Consider the following 25,321-nt stretch of genomic DNA (forward strand, 5'->3'; position numbering starts at 1 on the left):
TCCCCCGCTCCAGGTGGCTCTCATCTCTGGCAAGTTTGGGAAGCAGCCCGGGTGCTGAGGCGCAGCTGCAGCTCCCGGCCTCGCCCGCCACTTCTCTCCTGAAAGTCCCGGGAGCTCGCGGGGCGGGGTCGGGCCAGGTGCGCCCAGTGCCGCCCGGTGCGCAGCTCCGCCCCGGGGCGGGGCCTCACCTGCGGCCGCAGGTAGGCGGCTCCCTGGTAACCGGGCCCTGGCCCCGGAGGCTTGGGCGCGCGCAGCCAGCCGCGGCCTCACCAGGGATCCAGACACGCTCACGGGGGCCGCCGGCGGCGGGACAGGAGGCTGGGCGAGGGGCCTCCGGCCGCTCACCATGGTCAAGACACGCTGCTCCAAGTTCCTGCAGAAACTCGGCTTCTCGGGCGCGGGCCATCAGTACGAGCGGCTGGAGAGGGGCGAGTTGGAAACCTTGGTGAGTTTGGACGACGGGGCGCGGAGCGTGGGACCTGACCCTCCACCCTCCGCACCCCACGCCCCGAGCCCGTCCGCGTGGTGCGCACCTCCAGCCCGCGCTCCACCGCCCGGTTCTGGAGAAAAGCGTCTCAGAGCCACGCCAGCTCGCGTTTCTGCTCCGGCCCAGCGCTCTTGCCTCTTAACCCCATTTGGCGGATGCGAAACTGAGCGCGAGGCAGTTAAAGACGTCCCTCCAAGGGCTAGAAAACGACCTCGCTAGGAACTTAACCCAGGTTTCTCCGACTCCCGACTCCGGAGAAATGAAATTCCCGGGTCTCCACAGCTAGGCTGCTATATGGATTTTCAAAAGCTACTTGAATTGGGGGTCGGGGGGAGGAGTGATGTAAAACCAGCAGCAACAGAAAACTGCGCGCATGTTTTAGCAATCATAGAAATAATGGTGAAAGTCAAGGTAACAGTAGCCAGGCCTCCCAGCTTCGCTTCCGATGTCTCCAGTGCCCTTTTAAAAAACCACTCAGGTTTGTATATTGACTTTGCAACCTTCAGGTGACTCTTTAGAATAAACCAACAGGATTCGCAGGGAGGGGAGTGCTTACTAGCTGACACACCTGTCCCCAAAAAGCCCTGCCACATGGAGGAGCCAGAGGTGACAGTGGTGACCTGTGACTTTACTACTTTCTCCTTAGCTTGTCATCAGAACTCACAGCAGGATACCAGAGCAGAGGGCCCCGAATTTCTAAGCTTAACCAGTCATTGAAAAGTAAAATCCTGAAATAGTCCCCCGGGGGGGGGGGGGGGGGGGGGGGCGCTCACCTGCCTTTCGAGTGGTGAAGGGAAACTTCAAAGTTTACTTTTTAATGAACAGATCAGCTGGAAATACTTGATTTAAAATATTTAATTTCCTCCCAAAGAATGACAATAGTCAAACAGTTTGGTTGTAGGATTCCTAAATATTGGTGCATTTTCAAGTGGCATTTTATAAATGGACTAGAGGCCCAGTGCTCAAATTCATGCATGGGTGGGGTCCGGCTGCCCCCATCAGGGTGATCAGACTGCTGGTGGGGCGGGGAAGAGAAGGGGATGAGGCAGTTGGCTGGCCAGCCCGCTCCCAATTAGGGGGCGTGGGGGCGTGATCAGGGGCAAGTGACTGCAGGCGGTTGGCTGCCAGGCCACCCTCCCTGGAACTCCTGGTTGAACTCCCAGTTCAGGGGGCAATTTGCATATTAGGACATTAGCAGGTGAATTCTGGCACTAGGGTGGTGGACCACAGGGCTGTGTAACTAGTAGTTCTCAAATTTATTTTTCTGAAGCACTGTGTGTTAAACATGGATTGGGTAAAGAGTTCCATTATTTTGCCAAAATCCATTTCTCTCCTGAGATGCCATGCGATGTGTTTTGTTAAAGAAGTTTGAGGTTAGTTTGCTAACATGGTTGCCCTTTCTATGTTGTTTTTCTTTCCACTGTTTGGTTTTTGCATTGCGCTTGGTATTTTTCAAACACTCCTGCTGTGTATGTACTTGGTTATGATCAGATTTTATGAGCTGTCCAGGTGCCCCGGGTATCATCCAGGTGTGCCAGGCATGGGGATGAAATAGCATGAGTAGAGCTGCTGGGGTGAGCTCGATCTCTGCACCGAAGCGGACTTCATTTCCCCCCCAAATTTTTAAAGGGGCCTTAAGAGGGTGGGACAGGGCTTCAGCCTGTCTGTAGGTGTGAGGAGCAGGGGCTCCCCCCTGGGCTGTGGACCTGTGCTCTCCGCTGCACCCTGAAGGGGGTGTGGGATGATTGTCAGTGTAGCGTGACCCAGGCAGCCAGCATCAAAGGCAGGCGGAGAAACACAGTGTAAAGGCAAATGGGGAGTGTGATGAGGGAGGGAGGCCAGCCCACCCCAGGGAGGCGACCTGCTTACTGCCAGCTCAGCTCAGAGCCCAAACACCTCCTTTGCTCTCACTTTTATGCCCTTCAATTGGAACTCTTTTTCCTCTCAAGAAATCTGAAAAAAGAAGCAGAGTTTGCTACAGTGACTGTTTCCACAACAGTCCTCACTCTTTTATGAGCACATGTTGTACGCGGCGCGCTGGGCAGCCTCAACCTCCCAGCCACTTTGCCCCGTCACCCAGTTATAATAGTGGGTACTGTTGAGAACTTGCTGCGTTTCCTCCTGGGTCTCTTCAGTTCAAGAGAAGTGTTATTGTAACCATGAGAGATGGGGATGTCAAGGCTCACAGCGGGGCCAGGCACTAACAGTACTTCTCTATAAAACAGAGTTCATGGGGGAGGCTGACAGCCAACAGAGAAACCAAGAGATGTTTAACATGCAGAGGTCCCAGATGTGATGGAGAATAAAGAACAGAGTGACTGGGTGGGGGACAGGTGGTTGAGATGGGACTAGTATGGAGCCAGAGTTAGAAGCATCAGAGGCAGGAACTAAGCACAGTTCTCATGGCTCCTAGGACATCTCACTCTGGCTGTATTTCCATTGTAATGAAAAGAAAAGTGTAAGAGAAACCCCCTTTATTACTGGGAAAAAAGCTTCTCTCTGCTGACCTGATGGTTGGGTAAGGAGAATGCTGGACCAGAAATACCTGCTTCCAGGATGACTCGGTGAAAGTTGTCTTGGACCCTCAGGGCTCCCACCTCTTAACTGAGACTGCCTGGCTCCACCTGCACCGCCTTCCTGGTTGGTGAGCAGATTCATCCTCCTGGAACTCTGCAGGGGGAAGGCTGGGTTCCAGCAGACTCGTGTAATGGCAGGGGGAGGATCGGCTCCCATGCTCACTCCCGTGGTTGCTTGCGGGCCTCTGAGCCTGGCTAGATAGTCCTCTCCCCAGGGCTGCCTCAAGGATGCTTCCCCAAGGATGAATGGCCTAGCCTCCTCTCAAGGGGGCAGGATTACTAGGGTGTGAATTCGGGGAGGCTGGGGTGATTGGGGGGTGTCTTAGAGGCTGCCGTGGTAGAAAGAAAGCTACCCAACCATCAGGTCAGCAGAGAGAAGCTTTCTTCTCAGTGGTAGGAAGAAATCGTTTCTTAAATGAGATCATTCACATAAAAACCATGTGCATGGTGTGATCCAGAGTTAGCGAGTTTTGTTAGTGTTTTTATTAGTCGTAAGTTCTATTTATTTAGACTCTTTTAAATTGGATTTTGATAATGCTCAGGCTGAGAATGTCTACTTGCATGTACAAAATGGCATTTAAGTGTCTCAAAAATGTGTTTGCTGGTTTAGTTTGGGACCAGCAGCCTGAGAACGCCCACTTGGGAGGCTGTCAGTGGGTAACTGTAGAACTGGCTGGGTCACTGGGAGAGGAGGTGAGCGGCGGGCATTGTGGAAAGAATATTTCTTCACTTGGTTTTGATGACCATCTTGCTGCTCATCGACTGTGGCAGGCAGCTGTGTACAAAGACTGGATTCACACAAAGCCCCACTGGCAATGGGACGGCACCTCTCAGTGGTGCGACATTTGAGGGTTAACTCATGGGTGCCTCGAGCACTTGCTGCACGATGATGCCACTGGTTTTCTCGCTGAGCCACAGAGAAACTCTCACCCCTTCAGCATGTCATGATTATTGTCCCCCATGCAATTGTGACTGTTCCCCCCAATACCTGCATATTGACATTTGAGTGACAGTTTTGCCTTCATTGAATTATGCTCCTATTAGATTTTTTTAAATCTATTTTTTATGAACCAGGAACTATATATATATTTTTTTCTCCCTTTCTTTTTTCTTCCTAAACGTGTCATGGTTATTTTCATAAACCACAAGGAAAACTTGCACAATGTGAAATTCCCCTTCACTCCCCCACTTTGCCCCCACTTTCCTCCTTGGTGTGTTTGGAGGTTGTGGGTACTGTTTGCATCTAATTAGTCTGCAGTAATCAGATGGCTGTTTGCTTGGGCTGTTTGTTTCCTGGCCGCTTTCCTTGCAGTTCCTGAAAGGCTGTGGTAGCAGCACTAGAGCCTGTGATCCCGGCTGCCTAGATGCGCATTCTGGTTCTGCCGCTTGCCAGCAGTGAGACCTTGAGCACATTCCTCAGTCTGCCATGCCTTGCTTTTCCTTCTGTACGTGAGGTCATGACTGCACACACGGCAGAGACCTGCTGTGGAGTGGAATGGTCACGGGAAGCTTTTAGGGCAGCACCTGACCACAGTATTTATTATTCACACCCAACTCTATGCTTTTTTTTTTTTTTTAAATTCTCACCCAAGGATATTTTCACCATTGATATTTAGAGAGAGTGGAAGGGAGAGAGGAGGGAGGGAGGGAGACACAGAGAGAGAGAGTGTGAGAGAAACATTGATGTGAGAGAGACACATTGACTGATTGCCTTCTGCATACACCCTGACCAGGTCCGGGGATCAAACTTGCAACCGAAGAACATGCCCTTGACCAGGCCGATGCTCTAACCACTTAGCTAACCTATTTTTTTTTAAACCTATGTTTTTAAAAATATACACAGGGTAATTCTGTGCACCTGCACCCTCCCCATTTCTGCAGTATATACTAGTACAGTTGAGGAGCAGTTTCTTGCTGTGTAGGCGTTTTTATTTAACCCATGGATGGGCATTCAGATGGTTTCCTGTTTTAATTATTAGAACAATGTTCCAATGGACATCTGTGGAGGCTTGACGTTATTTTGAATCCTTACAAATGTCCCCGCAGAAATCTGAGGCTTCGAGGGTACAGTGGCCTGTCCAGGGTTGGAACCCAGGGCTACCTGGATTCTGTGCTGGAGTTTTCTCTCTCCTGGCCTGGTTTCTCTCTGTAAGTTGCTGTTTTCCCCACTGTCATTAATAAGTATTTTATGGAGAGCCATGTTGAGGTTGTCGGTAGCCCGTTTCTCAGACCTTTAGTTTTAGCATCCATTGATGATCTTTGTTCAAATCAATTACTCTTACAGTGTCTGCGAATTCCTCCCTCCTTGGTTACTTGGCATTTTGGTATGAGGAAGAGCTTCCCCTTTACGTATTTGGTCATTTATTTCCTCATTCATGTATCATTGTCAAGTCATGGATTCCTATTTTATTAAGGGTGTAACATTTTGTTAGCATCCCTTGTTTTGATATTCAGATTGTCCCAGATTTGGCCAACAGGAGCCTCTCCATGGTGACATCTTGAATCTTGGACATTTTTTTTTTTCATTCTTTGAGCACATTCCTACTTTCTGGCACAGTAAGAAATTCCAGCCTCGTTTGGTACCTTCCCTGCCCCAGCCCTGGATCAGCCAATTCTCCTAGGATTCTCGGCTCTTTTTACTGGAAGAGTGGCATGGAGAACCAGATCTGGGGCGAGGTGTGCGCATGCTGGTGGGTGTCACTGCTTCTAGGCCCTCTCAGAGGAGGGTGTGTGTGTGTGTGTGTGTGTGTGTGTGTGTGTGTGTGTGTGAAACCATAGATTTCAATCAATCAATTCCGCAGGGTCAGTGCCAGCTCTCTGTATGTGTAACTCCCTTCACCAGCAGTGAGAAGGGCAGCTCCCATTATCCTCAGTATATTTACTTATTGCACAACCTCCCTGTATATAAGAAGTCTCCTCACCTTGCCAACCAATTGTTGGCTCGGGGTCGAACTGGCCACCACCTTGCTTGGCCACCTCCTCACTTGGGCCTTGACTGCACTGACTGCCTGTAAACAAGATATGTATTCTGGATGTCACATTTCATCCTATTGTAGCTCTTTGCTGCTGGGGCCACACCACCATTACACACACACACACACACACAGGACCTAGATATAATTTCAAGGACTGGGAAACACCTCTGAACCCATCTTGACTGGAGTTGAAGAAGCCCTGCCTCAGCAATCCTCCTTATGGATCACCTTATTCCCATTTGACAGAGGAGAAAACAGGCTCATAGTGTTGCAGAAGACCGGAGAAAACCAAGCAATGCTTAGGGAACTGGAGTTACACTTTATGATTATGATTATGATTATGATTATTAAGTGCAGGCCCAGAGAAAAATGCCTTTCAAATGCTGGGCAAACAACATGGAGGAAGCTTTCCCTATTTATCCTTTTTTCCAGTTCTTTGTCTCCCCAATAAGGGTTTTTCCTGTCCCTTTTGCAAGTTCTTAAAGAGCCCTATGTGCTGGGGCTTTGAGACCTCAACCAAAGGCCTGGCCTGGCGCCAGCACTGATAACTCCATCTGGGGATGGTTTATGGCCTCTCTGGAATGGGCGTAATCTTATTTTCCTTATCATTTAAGCTAGCAAGCATTTACAGAAGCCAAAATAGCAGGTTAAAATTTCAAACCGCAGTTTTTATAGAAGATGGATGCTTCAATAGGAGTTCAATAGGAGTTCGGGGACTTGCTGCAGGTCAGACAGCTGGTAGCCGGGGGAACTAGATTTAAAGCCGAGATTAGTGAGATGTGGGCCTAGTGCTGCTCCCTCCCCCTGGCTTGCTACATTTAGGGGTTCCCCCCTGACATTGAAAGGTGTTGGGCAGGTCCTCTTGAGTCCATTTGTGATGCTCTTGCCCGAGGATCCCGCCTCCTGTTTCCTGTGCTCCACAGAGAGCCGGCCTCCTCGCGGCTCCTCTGTGCACCGCTTTGCCCACACTGTGCCCTGCCTGGGGCCCTTCTTCCCCCACCTTCCTGAGTTAATCTGCTCGCCTGCTCTGTCTTTCCTTTTCTGAGTATCCCTGTACTAGGAAGCCCCCTCCTGCACGGGCTCTGCCTCCACGCTTGGTCAGGACTGGGTTTTCCCTCTTTGAATCATCAATTCTAACTGTGGGGCAGGATTCAAAAAGGTACCAAAGGGTGTCCAGTAGGAGCCTCTCACTGCCTCTGTCTTCCAGCCTGGTGTGAGGTGTGCCTTATAAACAAGCAAATACGCACTCTCCTTTTTGTGTTACATCGGCTAATGTGGTACAATATTGTACATCTTTTTCTTCCCAATCTATTGCTACTGGTACCACTCCTGGGGAAACTGGTTGGCAGTGTCTACTATAACCCAAGGGGTGGATACCTGTGGCCCAGCGGTTCCACTTCTGGGGATGTGCCCAGGAGAAATGAGGGCGTATATCTCCTCAAAGACTGTTCGTAGCAGTGTCATGTATGATAGGCCAAACTAGACTAAGTGCCCAATCACATGCAAATCTATAATAATAAAAGCATAATATGCTAATTAGACCTGCCATCCTTCCGGACAACCTTCCAGATGAAGCTGAGGCTGTGAGGGAAGCCCTGGTCCCAGGTGCCTGCCAGTGGCCAGAGGGAAACCAGTGCTGGCAGCCGGGGGAAGGAAGGCCTACTCTTGCACTAATTGCGTGCATCGGGCCTCTGGTAGTAAAATAAATTATGGCACATCCATGCAGTGGGATACCTGAAATACTACACAGCAATGAAAGAGAATGAATCCCAGCTGTGAAACCACATTCATGGAACAACACAGATGAATCTCAGTAAATGACATTGATTGAGAGTAGCCAGACATAAGAGTACCTGATGTGATGTTATGTGTGTGGGGTCCCAAAACAGGCGGAACACATCCATGCTGATAGAAGTCCAAACGTTGGTCAGCTTTCACAGGGTGAAAAGGGCACGAGGGAAACTTCTGGGAGCTGGAGAGGTGCCAGGCTGCATCCTGGTGGGATTACTCCGGTGCACACGTGCAGAACGGCACCCAGGTACACACCTCAGATTGGCTGTTTTGTCCTGTCATCATCATGGCCTGTTAGCTGTAACCTGTTAGTTGGACACGCCTGTATTGTCTAGCTCCTTCCCTTGATGGTCCAACTTCTAGAAAGACTTGGGGGCACCTGCTTGGACTTCCACGGCTCTCCAGGGCCCAGGCACTTCCCGCCTGGTGTTTGGCCTGCGAGCTGTGGGCTTCTCTGCCCTCCAATGTGGTGGCCTCTTAAGAACAGGACCCTATGGGGTTGGTCTTTAAATGTATCTCCAGCCAGGTATCCTCAGTGTAGCTCTGGCTGCATACTAGAATCACCTGGGCTTTTAGGAATCCTGAAAAGCAGGCCCCACTCTGTTGACCTAGCCATCAGGATAGGCCGTGGCAGGTATATTTTTACAAGATCCCAGAGGTTTCCCAACTTTGTAGTCGCTGCTATTATAACCCCCACTTTCTGGAGGGGAAACTAAGGCAGCCAACGGGTGGATTTGGACAAATCCGTTGAAGAAATAAGTGCTTGCATCAGTCATTGAACAGGGAAGCAATCCTTGGGGCCTAAGCCAGTCGGTGCTTGAAATGAAGTGACTCTGAGCCCGGAGGAAGGGCAGGGAGAGCCCAGTTCTGGCGCAGGAGGCTGGCCCGCCCTCAGGTGCCACGTGCTCGCTCTCTCAGCCAGCTGTCTCTCAGCAGTGTCATGTTTGCCCTGTGTGGTTCCCTCCAGAAGCCTCCGCTCGGTTAAATATTGGCGCTGAGCTGTCAGCTTGGGGAAAACACTCCAAGACATCCTCGTTCCGGACCGTTTCCTCGGGGCTCAGGGAGGCCCCACTCACCATCGCCTGCCCTGGGATGCCAGCGTGGGTCTGTTTGCTGTGGGCAAACAATACTTTGGGGGTCACAAAGCAGGCACAAAAGGTCACGCACTGTGTGATTCCATTTGTACGAAATATGCAGAGTAGGTCGGTCCATGGAGACAGACAGCAGATGGGTGGTTGCCAGGAGCTGGGGGTCGGGGGTGGGGAGGGGGGAGAGAATGGGGAGTGACTGATAATGGGATGCGGTCTCCTTTTGGGGTGATGGAAATGTCTCAGAACTAGATAGAGGTGGTGGTTGGACAACATTGGGAATGTGCTAAATGTCACTGAACTCTCTAAAATGGTTAATTTTATGCTATGTGGCTCTCACCTTAATAAAAAAGAACTTTAAAAAAAAGGAGACACAAAGGAGAAGGGAGGGGGGGCTCCCTCTGATGCAGGTTTGACAGGATCACCCATGAACATGCATTTATGTGAGTCCCTGCTTTCAGTTCTGTGGTCACATACCTGGGAGTGTGTAGATGGCTTTTACTTTGGAGGCCAGGTGCCCTCCCACTGGTCTCAGACTCTGACCACATGGTAGGCAGGCATGTCCTCAGCCAGACCTCCCCTCCAGGCTGCCTGTCCCTGCCCCTCCCCCTTAACCCCACAGGCCTCTTTTAGCCACTTGGCTGGCTCCCAGAACTTGGGCAGCCCTGCCCTGCACCTGTCAGAGCCCACCAATTCCTGAGAAAGGGTGTGCACTCCTGCTAGCCTGTTTGTTAATCCTCACCCAAGTATAATTTTCCCATTGATTTTTAGAGAGAACGGAAGGGAAGGTTGGAGGGGGAGAGAGGAAGGAAGGGAGGGAGGGAGGGAGCAGAGAGAGAGAGAGAGAGAGAAACTTGGATGCCAGAGTTGGTTGCCTCCCCCATGCACTCCTTGGGGCAGGGCATCAAACCTGCAACCCAGGTACATACCCTTGACCAGAGATCAAACCTGAGCCCCTTGGTTTGCAGGCCAATGCTCCAATCATTGAGCAGCACCGGCTAGGGTGACTCCTGCTAACCTTGACCCACAAAGGCAGGGGACGTGTTTTGTTGTTTTTCTGGATATTTTTTATTGTGGTAAAATATAGATAACATTTACTATCTTAACCATTTAAAATATATATATTTTTAAAAATATATTTATTGATTTCAGATAGGAAAGGAGAGGGAGAGAGAAATAGGACATCAATGATGAGAAAGCATCATTGATTTGTCTCCTCCTGCACGCTCCACACTGGGGGTTGAGCCCACACACAACCCAGGTATATGCCCCAACCAGGAATTGAACCCTGACCTCCAGTTCATAGGTGTTCCAGCTATCTATAGGAATGTATGCACAGGTGACCCAGTGCGCCTCATTTGGATATACCAATACAGATGTCAAAGGGTACTTACTGTTAATTAATATGGCCGAGCTTAACCAAAAACTAAGGAGAGAGAGAGACACACAGGAGATAAACAATGCAAGAAATCACACAGGTTTATTTACCAGAGAGCTGATGGGTTTCAGTCCTTGGCAGGCCACCTGGAGACACTCGCTGACAGAGGAGACACACGGAGGTTGTCAAAATACGCTGCGGCAAGGAGCTCGGTTTCTTGACTCGAAGAGAGGCCTCTAGCAGTTTGGGCTCAGGCAGAGCAGGAATGGCAGTTTGGCAGTTCCCAGGGGGGAGGAGAGTGTCCTGTCTGTGGAGGGCAGACAAGCGTCTGAACCGCAGCAGATTTGCTCTCCTTAAATCCTTGAAGCTGGGCGTCTTCAGTGTCTCATATCAGTGTGCTCCGGTGGCCTTCTGGGCTTATCAGGATATACACGCAGGGGGTTACAAGGTACTTATCAGGAGTTAACATACAGGGAATTGTTGGTCAGGAGTTCAAGTTATTTGTCAGGAGTTAGCTTGCAGGGCGTTACAAGGTACTTATCAGGGTCTCACACACACACAAATTAAGTTCCTCTTCTAAGTAAAGTTAAAAATTCACTCTAATAAAGAAATGAAATTTGATTATACTATCTTATACTAACTAAACTTATTACTATAACAATAGGTCAACACTCAACCACCGAGCCCTGCCGGCTGGGCTTAAATGTACAGTTCAGCAGCATTAAATACATTCACATTGTTGCGCAACTATCACCACTATCGGCATCCAGAACGTTTTCATTGTCCCTGACTGAAACTCTGTCCCCATTAAATATTCACTGCCCTTCCCCTCCCCAGCCCCTGGCAGCCACCATTCTCCTTCCTGTCTCTATGAATTGGTTTCATCCCTACCAGGCCTGTCAGTGACAGAGCAGGATTTGAACCTGGCCTGTGCCATTCCAACCTCTGTGCTCCTTTTGTTGCACTCTGCTCCTTCCTGTTCTTGAGTTTCCTAAACGTAGCTGAGCCACCCAAGCAATGTCACCATCACCGTGTTTCCAGCCAGGTGCTGAGGCCTGGTCCCCACAGGGGGTCCTGGGCTGGCATTTACTGGGAGCTCCCAGTGGGTCTGGGCTGCATTAAGCCATCAATACTCAGGCACTTGCTCGATTCTGCGAAAGCATGACCAGGAAGACATCATCGACTCCATTTGGCGATGAGGAAATGACAGTTGGTTAAACTGAGGCTTGTGGCTGAGAGCCTGTATTCGTTCCACGTGGCCAGCAGAAATAACTGCATGCACATCTCCAGGGGTGTCCTGAGCTCTGATCGACAAATGCTTGGGGAGCAGCCCAGGGTACCAGACATTGGTCCCGCCTTCTGGAGTGGCTGCAATGTGAGCAGATAAAGGTGCTTAATGACGACCACTCGCTGGTGACTGTCGGTGGCATCACAAAGAAGTCAGGATGCTGAGGGTAGAGCAGGTTGACTGATCTGATCTGGGAAGGTGTCAAGACAGAATAATCCATCCCTCTCCAAGCAGTGTCTCACCCTCGGTACTCTGACCTTTTTGTTCCAGATCATGGGGGGGGGGGGGTCCTGTGCTTTGGGGGTGCTTGGAAGCATGTGTGCCTCTACCCGCCAGACGCAGCAGCCCCCTCGCCCGCCAGTTATGATAACCAGACGTGCCTCCAGATGTTGCCCCGGTCTCCTGCGGGCAACCCGCCCCTGGCTGAGAATCCTGCCTTAGAGTCTGGTGTGGCGGCCACGGAATGTGCATGGGACTCCTTAGGGCCACTAGCAAGGCCCCTTCCCGGGGGGCACAGGGCTCCGCCATGGACAGCATGTGTCTCATGGGCCCCGGAAGCAGGCTGTGAGCTGGTGCGCTGCTGCCCAAACGTACCAGGCTTGTGGGCGAACATGGGGGGTGGGCATGTGGGGCCTGCTGAAGCCCACTGAAGGCTGCTGGGTTTTCCTCCTCAGAGCAGCTGGAATCTCCCCACGTGTTTCAGGCATGGTGTGTGTGTCTGAGAGAGGAGGGCAGAGAGGTGGGGGGAGGGAGAGAGAGGCCTGGATTTACATTTTCCAGGGTCACGCGGGATGCTGAACAAGAAGTGGATCGGGTATGGTCATGCCGCAAAGAAATGGCAAGACCGAGCTCAGCCGGGGGAGCAGGTCCTTTAGGGGAGCACGCCCCTGTCTGTGGTGTGAGTGAGAATGGAGCCCTTTGCCTGGTACGTGAGGATGGAAGCAGCATTCTGTGTCATGTTGTGAGGCAGTTTTCTTAGTGAGTCTCGTACAGCGACCGTGACAGTGGCCTAAGGAAAGCTCACGCCGGGCGAGGAGCCTGCTGAGTGGCCGGTGCCATCCCTGGTGCTTCCTGGCCCCTGCCTAAGCGGGCAGCACCCCGGGGACAGAGGTGGTTAGTAGAACATTTCTAAGCGAGCCAGGCATGTGGGAGCTGTCGGGGGGCTGGCGAGAAGGGAGAGAGGAATTTGCGGCCTCTGCTCTGGCTGCAGGAAGAGGGAAGAGGTGAACCCTTCCTCCTGCCCGGGCCCAACAACCTGGTAGAAAAGGAACAGATGGTTATCGTGTCCTGGGCATAGGAATTCTCAGAATAATTCTGCAAAAGCACTGCATGTTTTCTGGATTCTGAGGTGGTTTTTTTCTGTGTTATAGCCTCCCGTGCCCTCCAGGTGCTTCCTATGCTTCTTCCCAGGCCGGTCAGACACCCAGAGCTCAGCGGGCTCCCCCTTCCTTGGGCTAGTTCAGAGGCTGCAAGACCCCTGTCTCCATCAGGGACACTCCACAACATGCTGCAAGCTGATGGAGAATCCCAGGAGTTCAAGGTTCAGGGCTCTAACCATGTAAACTGTTGCCCTGCTCTGTCAGCCTTGTGCGTTCCGATTCTATTAAATAAGGTTGCTTTAAAAACAGATGTGTCAGTATTAGCCAACAACCGGAAACAACCCGAATGCCCAACAACGGCAGAACAGATAAATACATCGTGGTGTACAGTAGTCCCTCTTATCTGCTGGGCATATGTTCCAAGACCCCCAGTGGATACCTGAAACCTCAGATAGTACTGAGCCCTGTATATACTATGGGGTTTTGTTCTGTACATATATACCCTTTCACTTAAAGCGCTTTAGGACTCTTTTTAAAAAAATATATTTTTACTGATTTCAGAGTGGAAGGGAGATGGAGAGAGAAATAGAAACATCAATGATGAGAGAATCATTGATCGGCTGCCTCCTACACATCCCACACTAGAGATCGAGCCCACAACCTGGGCATATGCCCCGACCGGGAATTGAACCATGACCTCCTAGTTCATAGGTTGACGCTCAACCGCTGAGCCACGCCGGCCTGACTTTTTATTTTAATTTTTATTGCATACCTGAGTTGCCAGCATCACAACTCTTGTGCATTGGGGCCATTCCCAAGTAAATAAAGGTTACCTGAATACAGCACTGCCACACAGTGACAGTGCATCAGATAACCAAGACAGCTGTGCCTGGGAGTGAGGAGCGTACACAGCGTGGGTACACGGACAAAGGGATGATTCACACCTCAGGCAGGATGGAGCAGGTGGGGGCAGGATTTCATCACACTACTCGGAACAGAGAGCAGTTTGAAGCTTGTACATTTTTTATTCCTGGACTCCCTTGGTTAGTGTTTTCGGACCACAGTTGACTATGGGTAACTGAAACCATGGATGAGGAGGGCGGCTGCTATGGTTATTCAGTGGAATATTATACACCCATGAGAATTAGCAAACCATTGCTGCATGCGACGGCCTTGGTGACTCTCACTAACAACACTGAATAGAAGGGAACCAGATGGGAGAGAGTATGTGTTACACGTAACCATTTATATCAGCTTCAAACCCCAGGAAAACTAATCTGCGTTGGGGAGACCATGACGGCCATTCCCCTCCAGGGGGTCAGGCCGCCTGCAGGAGCTCCTGGGGCCGGCTTGTCCGTTTCGTGGTTAGGAGGCTGGTTATACGGCTCAGTCTGTGACACTTGGATCTGTGCAGTGAAGATGCGCCCACTTTCTAACTGTATGTCATACTTTAAAAGGACGCATCCGGCCCTAGCTGGTTTGACGCCATGGGTAGAGCATCGGCCTGCGGACCAACAGGTCCGAGGTTCGATTCCGGTCAAGGGCACGTACCTCGGTTGCAGAGCGCATGCAGGAGGCAGCCACTCAATCTGTTTCTCTCACATCGATGTTTCTCCCTGTCTTTCCCTCTCCCTTCCACTCTCTCTAAAAGTCCATGGAAAATATCCTCGGGTGAGGATTAACAAAAACACAAACAAAAGATGCATAAGTACAAAACCTCAACTTGCTTAACACAGCAATCTGCTTTGTTCACAGTTTGATGAACAATGTGAGTTGAAAGCCATCGAGAAGGAGAAGACGGTGGCAGCCCTGCCACCCAAGGAGGCGAGCAAATGCCGCAGAGAGGATTTGGCCGAAGCACTTTACGTAAGAACTGGATTTGCACTTGATGCCAGTTGTGGGAAAGGTTTCAGATGAAGCAGAAAGGAACACAGTGTCCTGAAAGCTGCTTTAGAATTCTGTGCTGACACTTTTGTTATCATTGTTTAAAGAATGCTGTTGCCCTGGCCGGGTGGCTCAGCTGGTTGGAGCGTCATCCCGTGCACCGCAGGGTTTCGGGTTCAGTTCCTGGTCAGGGCACATACCTAGGTTTCTGGTTCGATTCCCAGTTAGTGCACATGTGGGAGAAACCCATCGATGTTTCTCTTTCCCTCTTTCCTTCTCCGTCTCCCTCCCTCCCTCTAAGTTGAACTGTTCTGATTTCCTGTGAGGCCCTTTCCAGAGGACTGGCACCCCCCTCTCCCAGATGCTCAAGTACTTGTTTCTCTGGATCAGACATAGAGAAGTCATAACACACACAGCTATACAGCAGCACAGCCAGTGGCGAATCCACGTGTTTTGACACCAAAGTTCAAATTCTTTTAAAAAAATATTTATTAATTTCAGAGAGGAAGGGAGGGATAGAAACATCAATGATAAGAGAGAATCTGCAGGCGCACTACTGGGAATCGAGCCCACAACCCGGGCATATGCCCTTGACCAGAATCGAACCCAGGACCCTTCAGTCCACAGGCCGATGCTCTATCTGCTGAGCCAAATCAGCTGGGGCCAAAGCTCAAATTCTTAACCACCTCTTCTTCTCACCCTTCATCTTTCATCCTCTATGATGTTGCCAATTCCTGAAACCAAATTCTTGCATTCTGGGCAGTGCAAAATGAAAAGGAAAGGAGAGGAGAGGGGAGGGAACACCCCACTCTATAAAACTCTTCTGAAGGACGTGGCTTGCTTCACGTGTTTAATTTTCTTTACCTAGAAAACTGAGCAAACATAACGTTGTGTTTGAGTGTTCACTCGTGGCCCACTTGGTAAAAACAACAACAAAAACACATTACTAATAAAGGGCCACAATTTCAGGGAAGTTGGATGAGCGTGCTTCATGCCAGGCTTTCCTGGAGAAGAATTCAAAAGTCTGTTTAAATTCAAGTCCTGCGGGTTAGTATTTGGAGAGAGGGAGGAAATATGTTTTCCTTGCCTAGACTTTTTACACCACCTGGAAAGTGAGCTTGATTTTCTTTACTGAAAGGAATCCAGAAATCAATTCAGCGTTCCCTGCCACCTCTACCGCCTGGGAGAGCTGTCTTGTCAGCTTTTTAAAAACAAGGGTAGCTTTGCTACAACCAGAACAGTGCCATTTCCTTCCGCAATTACCAACTCAAGTGAACTATTTTAATGTTAGTTTGTGTAAAGAGCTTGAAGCTGTGCCTGGCACAATGCGTGCACGGTACAATAATTTTAGCTAGTATTGTGTCTAGGGACAGGCCTTCTTTCTGTCATTTTACTTTATTTTTAATGGTGGTGAGAGCACAACATAAACCTTCCCTTCATAAGAATTTGCAAGTGTCCAGCTCAGTGTCCATTCACATTGCTGTGCAACCAATCTCCGCAGCGCATTCATGCACACTCTGCACCCATAGGACAGTCTCTCCCTTTCTGCTGCTTCCGCCTTTTGGCTGTTGACAACAATGCTGCTATGAACACACGTCACAAATATCTCTTCAGGATCCTCTTCCAACTCTTTTGGTATATCCACACCCAGAAGTGAAATTGCTGGATCGTGTGGTATTCTATTTTGATATTTTGAGGAAGCTCCATATTGTTTTGTTACAGTGGCTGTACCATTTTCCAAGGACTTTTTTTTTTTCCAAAAAGAAAATGTGTGTCTGCGTTTCCCTGTGACAAATTTAGGCCGAGAGTTGTTGTTTTCCGCTGTAATTGTAGGGCAGGAGCGCCGTCTGATTGAAAAGGAATCGGGCTGTGGGTTTCCTTCTCTCTCTGCCCTTACGTGCTTACGGTCTTTGGTGGTGCAAGTGGCTGGGTGCAGAGTGGGGACTCTGTGGCGTGGGCTCCTCGGCACTTACTGGCCCACCAGTGAGCGTGGGCTTGACCGTCTCCCTCCAGGTGGACTTACAGAACGGGCTGTCAGAGTTCTCGGTGACCCAGCGCAGGCTGGTCCACGGCTGGAACGAGTTTGTCGCGGACAACACTGAACCCGTGTGGAAGAAATATCTCGATCAGGTAGGACCGTAGGTGTCATTCCCTGCATGTCTAACGGGGAGGGCGGGCAGTCTTTCTTTTTTAAAAAAATATTTTAAAATAGTTTTTTTTTATTGATTTTAGAGAAAGAGGAAGGGGGAGGGATGGAGAGAAAGAAACATTGATGAGAGAGACATCTATTAGCTGCCTCCTGCATGCCTCCCACTGGGGATTGAGCCCGAAACCCGGGCATGTGCTGGTTCATAGGTCGATGCTCAACCACTGAGCCACATTGGCTGGGCAGTCTTTCTTTAAATATTCACTGAGGGTGTCCTTGGACCAGTCCCAGGGCGTGGGGCATGTGTACGACAAAAATAAAGAAGGCTCTGCTGCACTCAGGCTGCTCTCAGCCAGCAGGAGGGACAGCCATGAGGCTTCACTAACTCCCCAGGCAGCCATGATCAGGAACAGCAGTTGCTACATTCACAGAGGGTTTTCCACCTGCCGGGCACCATGCTAGCTGAGTAAGTAAACATTAACTTACTTTATCTTCCTCCTAATCTCCATTTTGAGATGAGGAGGGTGAATACAAAAAAAATGGAGATATCTCCAGACTGTGTAAGGGTGCCAGATTTAGCAAATAGAGACACAGAATGTCCTGTTAAATTTGACTTTTAGACAGAGGAACAAAAAAACAATATTTTAGTATAAGTAGATCCCAAATGGTGCATGGACCTACATCTACAAAAAACAACAAAAAAAGTTTTTTGTTTATCTGAAATTCCGATCTTACTGGGCGCCCTATTGTGTATCTGGCAACTGGAGCCTAAAGTCAGTCAGCAGCAAGTGCGATGCTGGGCCGTGAGCCAGGCGCCTAGCTGCAGGGCCCCCGCCCCCTTAACTGCTGCTGTTGGTGCAGGCAGGGTGCTGAATGGAGGGCGCACAAATCAAATGCCTGGAAACCACTGGGAAGAGGAAAGAAAAATTGGAAATGGACATGGCTGCAAGTTCCAGTTTAGAACTTAAGATCCCCGTCGCCCACCCGGTCCCGGCTCAGAAAGCCCGTTAGCAGGCAGATTTTCCCAGATACCGGAAGGCATTCAGGCTGCCTTGGTTTCTTCTCCCTGGCCTTCTGCAACCCTTCTCCCAGCCCTGACACCTGCCTCTCCTAACCCCAATCCCCACCCCAGCCCCATCCAGGCTTCAGCTGTGTTCTATTGGCTCAGCATTTAACGCTTTCTTGATTGGTTGGTTCAGGGACCAATCAGAGCACTCCTTGCAGCATCCTCACACTCTCCTCCAGTCCCCACCCTGCTCATTGGTTGGTTCTCAGGGCACTGGGATGCCATTCACTGATGCATGTTGGCAGCAAAATGGTCTTCTGCACGCAGGTGGCTCTGGCTGCCCAGAAGCTTTCTGGAACTCCGGTGTTGGAAGGAGGTAGTGGAGGTTCCTGGAAGTTGGGGTTCAGGGACACACTGGCTGTGGGGCACATTTTCCTCCTGCAGTTGGGCCTCCTCAGTTCTGCCCTGCCTGCCCCTTCCACTAGGACACCCCACCCCGCCCCCCGTAGTTCCCCAGCCATCCTCCTTCCTGTCTCTGCCCTGTCAACCTCATACCAAAGGTTCTCCTCCAGCCTCCAGCCAGGGCCTTTCCAGAAATAAAATCTCTTCACTTTCTAAGAGTGGGAATGTTTATTCATCTCAACCTTGTCTGTCCCTGGTCCATCGGTGGGAATCCTGGAAGGAAGTTCCTTTTGCACCCCTTCTCCCATCCCTGACACCTGCCTCTCCTAACCCTAATCCCCACCTGAGGCCCTGTTCCAGCCCCACCCCCTTGCTGAGTACAGAAAGCCCATCTGCACTCACTGAGTAACTCTTTACACTCGCTGAACACCTGCCGTGTGCCAGACGTTGTGCATCTCCTGTCCGTCTCCTCCAGTAACGGGGAACTCACCACTTCACAAGGCAGCCCTGCTGCTCCAACTCAGGAGACTCGCCGTTAGGAATTCCACCTGAGCACGACCCAAGACATGCTGCCCTGGAAGCATGAGGCGAAGGTGTACTAGAGTCAGGCTCTCAGGGCTCCAATCCCGCTTTCTAGCCTTGTGACTTTAAGCAAGTTCTTGGCCTTCCTTGAGCCTCAATTTTCCCCATCTTGAAAATGGGACTAATAAACACTGTTCCGAGTTTTCCATAAGAAGAAGCTTAGCACGTACTGAGTTGCTCAATAAAGGTTGTCCTGTATCTATAAGTTGGCCCTGATTGGAGCATAGCAGTTAAGGGCACAGGGTAAGGAGTCAGCCTGACCTAAATGGATCCTGGGGAAATTCAGTTTCTCTCAGAGCCTCTGGTTGCTCCCTTATCAAGCAGGAGTCATAACAGATACGTGTGCCCAGTAAATGGTGGTTGTTTTTATTGTTGCTGTTTGTCCAGTGTATCACCAGCTCCCCTCACAGTGAGGTTCCCACAAGCCCCTCGCTGCCTCTCCCTGACCGTGTGGGCTTAGAAGGGGCTCCAGGAGCCAGGCAGAGTCTGATCATCCGCGGCCAGGGCAGCACTGGTGGCGTGTGGGCTGTGCTTCCCGTTGGCTCTCTCACCTGTTTGCTGTGTGACCCCCGGAAGCCGATGTCAATGAAAGTGCAGTGGGGGCCTTACAGGAGGGGGACCGTTGGATGGCAGGGGTCTCTCTCCCCCAGCCCTGGGTCACTGTAGCTGTAGGCTTGGAAGCCTGGCTCTGAGAAGCCCAGCGAAGAACCCACCCACCCTGCTTTCATCTTTCAGTTTAAGAACCCGCTGATCCTGCTGCTTCTGGCCTCGGCCTTGGTGAGCATCCTCACGAAGAACTATGAGGACGCCATCAGTATCACCGCGGTGAGTGCACGGCGCCCGGGCAGCACCAGCCCCCACACCCGCTCGCTGCCCAGGGGCTTGCCAGGGTTCGCTTACTTACTGTGCAAGGAAAACAGTTCAGCGGTAGAGAAAAATAGAGAATGCGGCAGAAAGAAAGGGAAGCAAATCCATGTCCTTCTCTGCCCCCGTGGGGGTGTCGGGGTTTATGTGGCCATCGCTCCATTGGTGGGTGCCCAGGTGCTTGGCGTTTGGAACACGGTGGCAAGGAGTTCCTCTCCCATGACCCAGATGGAATTGCTCGATCCTGGCTGCGTGTGCAGCCGTAGCCAGTCTGGCTCAGTGGAAAGAGCATCAGCCTGAGGACTGAAGGGTCCTGGGTTTGATTCCGGTCAAGGGCACATGCCCAGCTTGTGGGCTCGATCCCCAGTAAGGAGCGTGCAGGAGGCAGCCAATCAATGATTCTCTCTCATCGTTGATGTTTCTATCTCTCTCTCCCTCTCCCTCCCTCTTTGGAGTCAATATATATATATATTCAAATATATATATATTTGAAGTCAATAAATATATTTTTTAAATATATATTTAAAAAGAGTAATTGTTTGTAATCTGTTACCTAGAGAGAACCACTGAGCGCCTTAAAACATTTTTTTTTAAATTTAGGTGAAAAGTCACATAATAAAAAAAATCAACCATCTTAAAGTGAACAATGCAGTACATGTAGTACATGCACAATGTTGTATGACCACCACCTCTATCTAGTTCTAAAACATTTTCATTGCCCTCAAAGGGAACCCCATACTCATTATAGTCGCCCCCCATCTCCCCTCCTCAGCCCCTGGCAACCACCAGTCTGCTTTCTGTCTCTGTGGAGTCCCCAGTCCTGGATATTTTATGCGAATGTAACCACGCAATATGTGACCTCATGTCTGGCTTCTGCCGAACCCCTTTTGATGGACGTCATTCCGGCTTTCTCTGTCTGTCAAGCACTCCCAAAATACAAACACGGACTCATTCCACACCATGAAATTATTTGCTGCTTCGGTTTAAAAGGCTGGGGTTAGAGCAGCCGTGGGCAAACTACGGCCCGCGGGCCGGATCCGGCCCGTTTGAAATGAATAAAACTAAAAACAAAAAAAGACCGTACCCTTTTATGTAATGATGTTTACTTTGAATTTATATTAGTTCACACAAACACTCCATCCATGCTTTTGTTCCGGCCCTCCGGTCCAATTTAAGAACCCATTGTGGCCCTCGAGTCAAAAAGTTTGCCCACCCCTGGACTAGAGCCACACCTTCTGATGTGGAATGGTGTTTACAGGATGCTGTTGAGTGAAAAGGCAGTTTGTAAAAGAATATGTCTACACTATAGGACCCTGTGTGATAAGTGTGTCTATGTAGAAAAATCTAAAGGGGTACCCCACAACGTGAACCTCTCATGGTAGGACTTGGGGTGATTTTGCTGCTCTTTTCTGGCTTATCTCTTTTCTAAGGTTCTGCACAGTACACTTATTTTGCAAACAAAAAAGAAATATATTTTGAAAGACAATGACCTCCCCTCACTCCCTGGACTCATGCGCTGTGCAGCCGGTGTTAATGCCACTCCCGTTTGCTCCTTAGGCCGTGCTGATCGTGGTCACTGTCGCCTTCATCCAGGTGTGTATTTATTCCCCGAGGCCCCCGTTGGGGTGACTGGGCGTGGCGGGAGCTCTGTGGAATCCCCACCTTTGAAAAGCGTGTTTGATGTGCTTCCTGCCAGGAGTACAGGTCGGAGAAATCTCTGGAAGAGCTGACCAAGCTGGTACCTCCCGAGTGTAACTGGTAAGTCAGAGACCTCTGGGACTTTTTGGTTCATCAGGGGAGCCAGTGGGCTGGTGAGTTTGGCACACTTGGTATCCCTTGTAGGGTGACATGGGAAACCATGTTGTACTGGGGTTCTGGGCCGGTCGTCCTGCCAGTGGGTTACCTGAGTCCTTGGGCGTGTCATTCAACTTCTCTGGGCTTCCAGTCTGTCATTAGCATCTAGTCTAGCATCTAGCCTGGCCTGGGGGCCACGGATGGAAATGGTCTCAGGAAGAGGGTGCCCCTGAAACCCGTCGTACACTGTGCAAAACTGCATTTTCCCAAAAGAGAGCGCTCAGAGGTTTCATTGGATTCTCAAAGGGTGGACTCAAGAGGCTGAGATGCGGGGCTTTAACAAGCCGAGGCATCAGGACATGGGTTGAAGGGTGGGACGACATGGGAATGAATTCCAGGGAGTTGGTTAGCAGCCCACCAGCCTCTCTCCTGTCCAGACATTTTCCACGTTGCTGCTTGTGATCGCGCAGCCCTTACCAACGATATTTAAAAAGGAAAAGACAAAAATATCTGGCAATACCTCGTGGGCATTTCTGCTTAGCACAGTGTCGTGCAGTAGAACTTTCTGGAATGTTCTGTAATCTGTGCTGTCTAGTACATGTCCAGTTAAATATGGTTACTGAGGATTTACAATGTGTCAGAGGCAGGTATTACATGACCTGACGTATTTTGGAAGGACTTCAGCATACAGTACCTATTTTCTGAAGGATAATTCTGGGGAAAGAACCTTAGCATATATTGAGTGTATATGGCACCATTGAGCCACAGGGCTGGTGGATAGCAAGATTTTGTGAAATAGAGTTCCGCCTCTCAAGGAATCAGGAGTCTGTGTGTGTGTGTGTGTGTGTGTGTGTGTGTGTGTGTAACATAGAGAATAATGAATAACAAAATAGAGACAAAAAGGATATGTGGAGGCACGAGGCAGGATGAATCAATGCAGGAAGGGTCACTGGGGACAGTAAAGATGCCTGAGCTTAATGAGGGGATGGATAAGGCTGTCGGAAATCCAGGTGTCTGATGTGTGGCCTCATCCCCTGAGCAAAGGGAGGCGTAAATGATTGATGTGGTTTGATGTGACATTAAGTTTAAATATCAAGTCTTGACCTTTCAGGTGAATAGATACATGATTGATGTCCTCAGAAGTTTTGCTCCTAAAAGACATTTTATTCTCAGGAGCAGCGGTGGCAGGCAGCCTGGCAGAGTTGAAAGAGCATCGCAGATATGCAGCCTCACTCTCTGGGTCTCCAAGGCCTGTTTTACAAATTAGGAGAGGCACCTGCCATGCAGACCCTTCCTGCATTCCCTCCAGCCTTTGTGCAGCCGTTAAATATTTATTGAGCACCTACTGTGTGCTGGGAAAATAGTGCTGGGTTATAACGGGGAACATGATTAGGTGCGTTAGAGCCAACGAGACCCCTCAACACCCAAATCCCCACAAAAACCAAAACAAACAAACAAAAATCCCTACAGAGGTACAGTGGTGGCTGGTGGGGGAGTGGGGACAACTTCAAGTAGCTGGAGGCTAGGCCCCTCGATCCGACATTTGAGGCCCGAGAAAGATAAGGAGCCAGCCCCGGGAAGAGCTGAGAGAACAGCCGCCGTGTATCTGATAGGTGCTCTTGGCTACAAGGAACAGACAACTCAACTGCACAAAACACATGAGAAACTGTGTTGTCTCATGGCAAGGGGCCTGGTGGGGCGGGCAGTGGGGTTAATTAATTGAAGATATTGGCACCAAGGACCTGGTCCTTTTAATGTCTTTACTCTGCCATCCTCAGCTTGTTGACTGTTCTCTGGCTGGTTCCCCTCATGGTCCTAGGCTGCAACAGCTCCAGCATCATAGCCAGACATGAAGGATCAAACAGGAGACAAGGCTGTGTGTGTGTGTGTGTGTGTGTGTGTGTGTACAGGTGCATGAGCCCCATCAGAATGTCCACTCATGTCTCAAAGGCCAGTGTTACAAAGCATGCCTGTGCCTAAGCCAATCATGGGCAGGGGGTGGGATCACTCCGCTGATCTCAGCCAGTCAGGACCCATCCCTGGGGCACACAGTTGTGGGGGGAAGGGTAGACACCGGAACAAGGCTGAGTTCTATTATCAAGGAGGAGGAGAATGCCTGCTCCAGCATTCATGGTCACCAATGACCTTGAGACTAGAAAGAGCTGGGTGTGTTCAGGGGCCGGCCGGTGTGAGGAGGAGACGAGTCTGGATCGAGAGGGCCTTAGCAGGGCTTTGGGGTTTGATGGCAAGGTCATCAGAGAGCCACTGGAGGGTTTGATTTTGTGCTCAAAGAGCTCTCTGCTGTGTGCGGGATGAGTTGAGGAAGCCAGAGGGGAGGCAGGAGTCCATCTGGGAGGCCACTGGAGGAGGGCAGTGAGTGGTGGGATTGCAGTTGCAACCTGTGCACAGAAGCACGTCTGTTGTCTAGAGGTGGATGGCCCTGAGCAATGGCCCTGGCCCTGTGGGAGGGTGGGCCTGGGCCGCTCGGACACTGCAGATGCTCCTCCGGGCTCTGACGAGGCTCTGCCATCCCTGAGTTCTCAAGACGGGCTCTGCACACCCGGGTGGTGTCTCCTCTGAGGACACAACCTACTGCCTCCATTGAGGAAGCTTTGGCACCGCTGACCTAGAGCTGCAGGCGCTGAGGGCCATGTGGCCCAGCCTGGTGTCCAGGAGGGTAAACAGGGGAAGCTCCACACTTCAGACAAGGACCAGGGTCTCCCAGAAGCCACACACGCTCCCCAAACATCTCCTACGGTACATGAGTTTTAAAAAAAATAGCAGCCCTCACCGGTTTGGCTCAGTGGATAGAGTGTTGGCCTGCGGACTGAAAGGTCCCAGATTCTATTCCAGTCGAGGGCGTGTACCTGGGTTGCAGGCACATCCCCAGTGGGGAGTGTGCAGGAGGCAGCTGGTCGATGTTTCTCTCTCATCAATGTTTCTAACTCTCTATCCCTCTCCCTTCCTCTCTGTAAAAAATCAATAAAATATATTTTTTTAAAAATAGCAACACCGCAAAGGTTTGTCCATACCTGCAAGGGAAAGTGTGCTTCCATCATCTTTGCTCACATTTATCAAAGTGCGTAAAACTGGGATGTTAACATGCGTGCTTTGGCTTTTTACTGTTTCAAATGCAGCATAAGAGAAGGAAAGCTCCAGCACCTGCTGGCACGCGACCTGGTTCCCGGGGACATCGTGTCTCTCTCCATCGGAGACCGGATCCCTGCAGACATCCGTCTCACTGAGGTGAGGGTCCCAGGCCCTGGTCGGTGGGATGTGCAGACGCTTAGCTTCTCGGAGGCGGGCATTCTCCCTCACACACACCCGTGCACACACACGTGCATGCACACGCGCACACATGCACCACACAAGCCTGGGAGTTAGCAAACAAGCTAATTTTAAGCACAAAGCTCCTCAAGTTGTATTTCACAAATCAAGTACTCCCATTTTAGCTATAAGCCTAACACGCTGTGATGGCGTGACTCTGGTTTGTACAGACTGCAGCAGCAAATTGAGCCAGGGTGGGGTTGAGGAATGAGGCAAGAGTTCCTTCTAGAAACAGCCGCACTGATGTCAGAAAGAGTGATAGCAACTGCTGAGGAACGAGAAGGGAACCAGACCGATGCAGACATAAAAATTAGCACAAGCTTTTTACAGTTGCTCCGTTTGGGGACATGGGGTGTAGGCAAGCTATTCCCCTAACCTTTGTGGGTGCCAGGGTGCCACAGCTTCACAGAACAA

The 25,321-nt window shown here is 50.4% G+C and overlaps 1 protein-coding gene across 1 annotated transcript in view; it reads left to right on the forward strand.

Annotated features, from left to right (window-relative positions):
• Window positions 1-234: 234 nt before the first annotated feature.
• ATP2C2 (ATPase secretory pathway Ca2+ transporting 2) overlaps window positions 235-25,321 on the forward strand; it is a 57,519-nt gene continuing 32,432 nt past the window's right edge. The window contains exons 1-7 of the mRNA XM_081108222.1: window positions 235-445; window positions 14,658-14,768; window positions 16,800-16,916; window positions 19,658-19,747; window positions 21,344-21,379; window positions 21,483-21,544; window positions 24,718-24,826. Of these exons, the coding sequence (XP_080964348.1) occupies window positions 347-445; window positions 14,658-14,768; window positions 16,800-16,916; window positions 19,658-19,747; window positions 21,344-21,379; window positions 21,483-21,544; window positions 24,718-24,826 (624 nt within the window). The 5' untranslated portion in view covers window positions 235-346. The remainder of the gene's footprint in view (window positions 446-14,657; window positions 14,769-16,799; window positions 16,917-19,657; window positions 19,748-21,343; window positions 21,380-21,482; window positions 21,545-24,717; window positions 24,827-25,321) is intronic.

This window comes from Myotis nattereri (assembly GCF_964212035.1).
Source record: "Myotis nattereri genome assembly, chromosome: 15".
Lineage (NCBI taxonomy): Eukaryota > Metazoa > Chordata > Mammalia > Chiroptera > Vespertilionidae > Myotis > Myotis nattereri.